Source organism: Lissotriton helveticus, chromosome 2_1, assembly GCF_964261635.1.
Source record: "Lissotriton helveticus chromosome 2_1, aLisHel1.1, whole genome shotgun sequence".
NCBI lineage: Eukaryota > Metazoa > Chordata > Amphibia > Caudata > Salamandridae > Lissotriton > Lissotriton helveticus.
Genome location: NC_136059.1, coordinates 1,228,185,608 through 1,228,193,314, shown reverse-complemented (window position 1 = coordinate 1,228,193,314; position 7,707 = coordinate 1,228,185,608). Strand labels below are relative to the sequence as shown.

The 7,707-nt window shown below is 43.9% G+C and overlaps 1 protein-coding gene across 1 annotated transcript in view; it reads left to right on the top strand.

Annotated features, from left to right (window-relative positions):
- The first annotated feature begins 6,120 nt into the window (after positions 1–6,120).
- Positions 6,121–7,707, top strand: part of LOC144818575 (ovochymase-2-like) — a 482,736-nt gene continuing 481,149 nt past the window's right edge. Inside the window, exon 1 of the mRNA XM_078676114.1 lies at positions 6,121–6,627. Coding sequence (XP_078532240.1) covers positions 6,498–6,627 — 130 coding nt within the window. The 5' untranslated portion in view covers positions 6,121–6,497. The remainder of the gene's footprint in view (positions 6,628–7,707) is intronic.

The following is a 7,707-nucleotide window of genomic DNA, read 5'->3' as shown; positions in this document are numbered from 1 at the left end:
TCCTTCGCCTTGCAAGTAACAATAAAATTCAAACAAACAACCCAGTTCCCCCAACAATGTCAAAACAACTATACCCCCCACCCCGCACCCCTGCTGAAGACCAAAGACCAATGGGGTGGTCTGATGGGATTTACACAAACCTCTGCGACTTGGTTGCCTAGACTTGCATCCATATGTCTCACGGTCATATGTTCAGATACACACCATATCTTGGACCTGGTCTGTTTCTTTAGTGTTATGAAGACCAAAGAGCCCCATAAACTTGCAGTGTGCCTGTCGCCCAACCACCCAACTAGTCTACGAAAAGAAACCCAGGAGGAGAAAGGACCCGTTCACCCCCCACCCACCCCCAAAAAGACTATTACTTGCAAACATTAAGAACACAGCATAGCACAGTTCAAAGCCAACGGGAAGGGTACGGGGTCAAAGTCAACAGTTACTCCTGCTCTGTCGGGCCACCTTCCGCCCGATCCGACTTGCCAGAGTCCTCAAAAGGTTCATGATCCGTAGGCAGCGTGTCAAGCCAGTCACTCACGACCCCAGGATGGTCGAAGAAAAAAGTACGATCCCTATGTACCACCCGCAGACGGGCCGGAAAGAGCATGGCATACTTCATAGACCTTTCCCGGAGTCTCTTCTTGACCCCTTGGAACCCCAGCCTCTGTTTCTGGACCTGTTGTGTAAAGACCGGATAGAAGCTGACAGTAGAGTTCTCAAAGGCAATGGGACCAGACTGCCGCGAAGCCTGCAGGATAGCGTCTCTGTCCCGGAAATGAAAGATCCTCGCAATGATGGGTCGAGGGTTAGCACCCGATTTAGGTGTGCCGCCGGGGATCCTATGTGCATGTTCTACAGTGAAGAACTTGCTGAGACCCTTGGGCGCCAAGTGATTCAGCACCAGGTCTTCCACCAATAGGTCCGTCGAGGCAGCAGTCGATGATTCCGGGACCCCAATCAGGCAGATGTTATTGCGCCTGGCACGGCTTTCATAGTCCTCTAGGCGCCCAGAGTAATAATCATTGGCTTTCCTCAGGTTCCCGACTTCAGCCTGTAATTCAGAGACGTCGGTGACCAGGCTAGAGGTCTTAAGATCCAGGGATTTGACCTTTTCGTTTGTCTTCGCCAAGTCCGCCCTGATCAGATTGACATCAATCGCCACCGTGTCCAGTTTGAGAGTCAAGGCCTCATATTGTTGCCCCAATGAGGCCTTCATACCGGTGATGGCACCCATGAGATCTCGCAGCGAGGGCTCGTCTTCAATCGATGAGTCCTCCGGCATTGTCGTCGAGGGTTTAGCTGCTGCTCCCGGCGATCCCCTAGCTAGAGTGTACCGGTCCATAATGTTTGTTTGCAGCGCACTCCCTCGAACGCCCGGTTTAGGCCCGCGCTTCCCACCCTCAGGCTTGGTGGCCATCTTGGATCCTGGACCCGTACGGGTCGCCTGTTGACGGGTAAAAATGGTGACTGCGGAGGCAAATGTAGGACCAGAAGGGCGAAGGTGGTGCCAGTCTCAGATCTGGAAGCCGCTACAGATCGGCAGTAGGAGCGGAGAGACCAAGGGTGTAGAAGCGTCCGGCCGTCCACGGAGCCTACAAAGTCAGGTTGAGCTCCGGACAGGAATCGAAACCGAGAGCTATCGCCAGCCCACGCAAGTCTGGCAGTCCGTTGTTGTTCACTTACTGGACGGCAAGCGAGACAAGATAGCGCGGGGCGTCACCATGGAGCAGGCCAGAAAACTGCGACAGTCTGTAGCTCTGGACCCCGAAGTCCAAAAAAGTTCGCTGAAACAAATAAATGAGCAGTAGAACTGTGCCAATAAACACCCGTCGTCCGAACCAGGATAAATTACAGGATAGTCGATGGAGGTGGCGAGGGTCCGGGAGCCCTGTGCTCACGCGACCATCTTGGGTGCGCGTGAAGCTCCTCCTCCTCTGGATCCCCTCTTGATGTTTGTCTTTTATCAAGATTAAAATCCCATAGTTGTAATATCATGCAATTCATAATGCAATTCATTAATGCATATTTAGTGAGTAGAGTGTTTCTCCAAGAGTTTAAATCTGCTAATCTAAAGCGTAATTTAAAGAAACCTTCCTTCAATCCTGTGGACCCCCTTGTCTTATTGCTTCCCTTTCTAGAGAAACCACTAGGGAAGGTAGTCATCATTCCTCTTCAATCATTTGTGGAAAACAATATATTGCTCTTATGGTGCTCAGGCTGGTTTTAGACAAAGTCTTGGAACAGAACCGGTCATCACCTCAGCCATTAATGAGTTTTGGATTATAGCAGACGGTGGTGGTTCAGGAGCAGTGATTCTCTTTGACCTATCCGCCACTTTCCATACCATTGAATATGGCACCCTGATTTGCCATCTATACATCTTTTTTGTAAAGGACGCAGCCCCTAAACTGGCTAAGTTCTTTCATTACCAACAGAAACGAAAGAATTCAATTAGGACCACTCATTTCCTCTTTAATACCCCTTAACGGTGGGGTACCACATGGCTCAGCCAATTACATGTTTCTATTTAAAAGAACTCCAAGTTTCAACCCTACATCAGTTCATTTTAAATGTAGGTGATGACCTAGGTAACCCACCCACTGGGTTAATACCTTCTTTGGAAGCTTTTAGCAACTTGGTAGCATAAACGCTTCTCAAATCCCTCCAAATCCCAAATCCTCCCAGTCCAAAACAAAAATAATCTATGGCATCAAATGCGTTGGTCTTCTTCAATGGGGGTCTGCCCCAACCCAAACTCTACAGTCAAAATTCTGGGTGTGTTGCTGAACCCTGACTTAATATATCACACTCAATGAAGGAGGAAAGAGGGAGGACTCCTACTTCGACCTCCACTACTAATCATGAAACACAACAAAAAAGTAGGAGTATAAAAAAAATCACAGTACAGGTTTAAGTGGCAAACATTGACAGACGTACAGACAGGAGGGATGAGGAGCCACAAATCAGCCCTATCACCACCATCCTATGTTCTCTCTTTTTAATCCTGACCGGAAGTCCAGGAATAAAGTATAAGCAGGGACTTTCCTGAGTCAGTTTTAAACTCTATATTCTGCATTTACTTTTTTCTTTTGATCCTCATCATTATATGTTTGTATTGTCTTCCCCCTCCCTTTTTGCTCCATCCCAGGCATTGCTATGTGCAGGAGTGTTTCTAGCAAGCTCTATGATAAAGCATGCCACAACATTGTGGGTTAGGGCAGTTTTTCAAACAAGAAATGTTTGCCATTTAAACTTGTAGCGTGATTTTATTTTATACGCCTTCTTCTTTGTTGTGTTTCCTTAACCCTGACTTAAGTCTAGAATAACACTTACTTCCCGACAAGCCACTAGGACCTTCCCTTTTCAAATAAGCCGTCTTTTTCTATTCCTATCCTACTTCCACAAATCATTGTTTCCATGCATTCACACAATCTAAGATTGATTACATGATGCTGGTATGGGAGAGATGCTGGGAGAGAGTAGCATCACCGGTTATAATATACTGTTTCTGCGTCGAGATGTTATGGTCGTGTATGCAATGTAATGTGCTATGTACCAATTAACTACAGATGAAGATGTTTACTGTTTTTTGACATATAGATATGTGTGTAAACGCAAAAACAATAAAAAGTAAAAAAAAAAAAAGAAAAGCAGTCATCAATAAAGTGTCAAAAGCATTAAAAAAAGATTTATTACGGCAAACCCGCCTAGCTTGTGCTCCCAACGAAAAACATTTCTGACTGCCATAAAATCCTGAAAGCTTTAACTAGACGTGTGTACAATCGGAAAACCTTTGACTCTGTGTCTACCCAGCTGCTACTTGTGCACAAACACTTTGCTTTTAAGGGTTGCCTGTCCTTACTACTAAATCTTTAAAAAAAAAAAAAACATCATTTTAATTACATTTTGCAAAAGTAGAGACAGAGCATATGAATTATGTGTATAGAGCATTTAACTCATTCATCAGAGAAACGAAACTCTGTATTACAAAGTGAGTGATAAAATATAGCTGCTATACTTCGGCCTCCATATAATCAAGCACTGTGATCAATAGTGAGCGCCGTGGGGATGTGTACAATGAAATCTGAGGTCCATATCCAATTACTAAATCAAGGCAAAACACGGTAAAGGAAATGGAAAATAGAAGAGTTACAATTTAGTCGGTTGTAATGGGACCAGGAAAGGGGGGGGGGGTTATATTCTGTAATATATTGTGTTGCAGAAACGTAATAAGTGCGTTTGACGAAGGAGGAGAAAGGGGATGTGCCTTGACTTGGCATATGAAAGCGGTAGTATGTGTTGGGAGGGGATTGCCCTCAAATATCAACAATAGGGGCAGTAATTTAGGGAGCAAGGGTGAAATACTTTGTCTGCTAGGGAGCAGTAAGTGATCTGTGGCCACATGTGCATCAGTTACTTACACAAGGTCACATGCATCGTTTATAGGCAACGGAAAATTAAGTGATTTGCTCAGAATCACAAGATGTTGAGCCCACGTTGAGATGTCAACCTGGATCAAAAGTGGAAGCTGATGGCCCTGGTCCCAAAATACATGCACAACCCCACACATCTAAGGGGCATATTTGGGACTAAAGTGAGAGAGACAGGGCCTTCCAAAACTCTAGATGTTTTCCATAATCAGCATCAATAACGGTGCTTAGTATGCCACAAATGTGTATAAACACACATCTTGCTTCAATAAAAAGTGTGTCCTTTTTATTTTGCTGAGCCCCACCATGTAAATGTTGGCACTGTATGTATACTGTGGGCTGTTCTAATCAACTGGTTCTGGTAGAAAGAAGATTCTCATCTTGGTTCCATATATGTGAAAGTTACATATTGGTAAAACTGTACAGAGAAAAACATCTAACAGCAAAAAGAGAGCCTGGAAAAAGGAACTTTGATGATAAAAAACGCATAAACATATCTTAACATAAAACCACATGTACAATCCAAGCATGTGACATCTTATGCTAGACTCACATATTCTGGGTGTGACAGTATTACCAGGTGCATATCACTGAATTCCAGTCACTGCACCTTATGACAGGGACTGACCTGTGTGCCACAGATCAACATTAGAACGGTCTATGAAACACTTTTATCTGACCCGTCACACCCCCACTTAGCGGGTGCTTCAATACACCTTTGGCCCATTGTCATTCTTTATGTGATAATCAGCCACAGTCAGAATAGCAATGGGCCTGCCCACAGTCTGTGCCCAGTCCTGAAGGGGCTGCTGCAGCCTCTACAGTTCAAAAGAGAAGTGCAATTGTCGCAGGGAAACAGCAAAGCCTGCAGCAATCCCAAAATTACGGAAAAAAGGCACCGTAAAAGGAATGATGGCGGCCAACCGATGTGACAGCAAAATAACAGACGGTCAGTGAAATTTACGGACAGTTGGTCACCCTATCGCAATGTGGTAAAATCATGTTATTGCTCATTCTTATAACCAGAAAGTACCACACCAGAAATATGGATATGCAACTGGTGCTACCTCCCAACATAACAAACAGGCAACTGATAATCAAGCTGATTTTGCTTATACAGCACTTTCGCCCTAGTGGTTGGTCAAACAGGAGTATGCCAGAGATGTTACGAAAAACATAGATTTCCATTCGGTACATCTTAGGAATTTCTGACTGAGAGAAAAAGTCATACATCTCAATGCCTAAAGATAAGTGAATCGTGCCCTGCAAGATACCTTTCCTCACCTCTTTTTTCCTATATACATACTGAGCAGTGGAAACAAAATTTCAAAACAAATCAAACATATTTTAGACTTTGCTACAACACCTGCACTCAAGTTACATATTTTGTCTCTAAAAGACGAAAGGTACAAAGTTACTTTGTAGAATTGCCAAGAGTGTGTCTTTAAAAAAAATACAGAAAGAGACAGAGCTAAAATGGGATGTCGACGAATATCCAGTAAGGGGAATTTCATTAAACATTTGTGAAATAATTTGATATGCAGTCAGATGTGTGTTATCACACTCGACTCTCTAACTTTAGGGGAGGTAGGGGCACAGGTCTGAGCTAAAAATCCTCATATCAAGTTCCCGTATGTGACTTTCTGGGCAGAACACACATGCAAGTATGTGCTGGAGAGACAGCTTGTGCCCAGGCTCACTCTAGGCTTCCCATTCGCAGTATGTTCTGCTTGATTCACTCCCAGAACTGGTCAATGCTGACACATTTTCGTTAATGGATTTAACTTTTATCTAACTTTTTCCCTTGATGAACTTAACTTTTATCAGCAATAGAGCATTGGACTGATTAGGCTGCAATTAATAGCATTTGGAACGAGATAATGTGTCTTAGTTTGAAGAGCAGTGCAAGGTTCACCTTGGAGGCTTCAATATAGATGAGTCTGATAAGGTGGCGCTGATCCCGCGGATCCTGCCGCAACGGCTGTCCTTCGCTCGCCTCCTCTTACTCAGCATTCTGCGGCTACCACAGAGCAGCAGGGCCCAGACACAGCAGGCTGAGCTGAAGGAAGGATGAAACCCAAGGGGCTGACTGATTTGGAGAAGGTCCTCGTTGCACTCTTCACCCTCCTTACGGCGGCCTGCGTTGGCCTTGTGGTGGTGTATTTTGTAGAGGAACCCACCTTATCCCAAGATTCTAGCGGTAAGTGAAAAATGTCCTGCGCGTGGACTTCACTGTTGCACATCTCTTGTAGCATAAGCAACAGTCACTTGAATATATCTCCAGTGCTTAATTTGTGCAGGGGACTTGTGGTGGAGGGCACCCGCACTAATTTTTGTGGAACTAAAACAGTCATCAAGACAGGAGTGTTCGGTGATGGAAGAAAGTGGCACAAGTCAGAATAAGGACAGGGCAGCCTGGTATTCAACCACCTGGGCATTCAGAAGCCCTGTGTCAACCCCTCCTAGAAATCATTGGACACCTGCATGTATTATAATCTTTTACAAAAGAAGCACTGTATATCCCAAAATCCCATATAACCCAAAGAGAGGTGGAAGGTGTATTTAAGGGTTTATGTAGTGCATACCAGTCTAGGAAACAACAGAGCACTGAACGGTGCACCAAGTAGTGGTGAGGAGTGAGCCCAAACCATGTAAACGTAGCAGAAGAAATAAGAGAAAGTGAAGGGCCAGGAGGCAGGAAGTCAGATGAATTCGTAGGGATGGACTGCTTGAAGAGATAGATCTTTCTCTTTTTCATGGCATGAGAGATAAAAGAGACCTTCAATTTGGGGCTGATGTTCTAGTTTTGGAGCTACATATAATGGAGGGTCAACTCCTGATCTTCACGTTTTTGCACTTCTTGATTTCAAGCCTGGCAGTGTCTTGGCTCTTTGAGGTCTGCATCTGCATTTCACAATCTCTGTAAGATCCCTCCTTTAATTTGGAGTTTATAATCTTGTGCCCAGGGAGAGCTGGTACTGATCATTCTTAAATTCTGTGTCACATTTCACTCAGTGTGTGCGTTTGATTTTAGAGTAATGACCAGGATCAATATGCCTGAATAGACTACACTGTTACGCTGCACCCGGTCCTGAGCAAGTGACCGAGCTGCTTCACTTTGATTTGTAATGTGTATATATATATATAAATATATATATATATATATATATATAATTTTATATATATATGTGTGTGTGTGTATATATATATATATATATATATATATATATATATATATATATATATATATATATATATATATTCACTGAAAAAACCATAG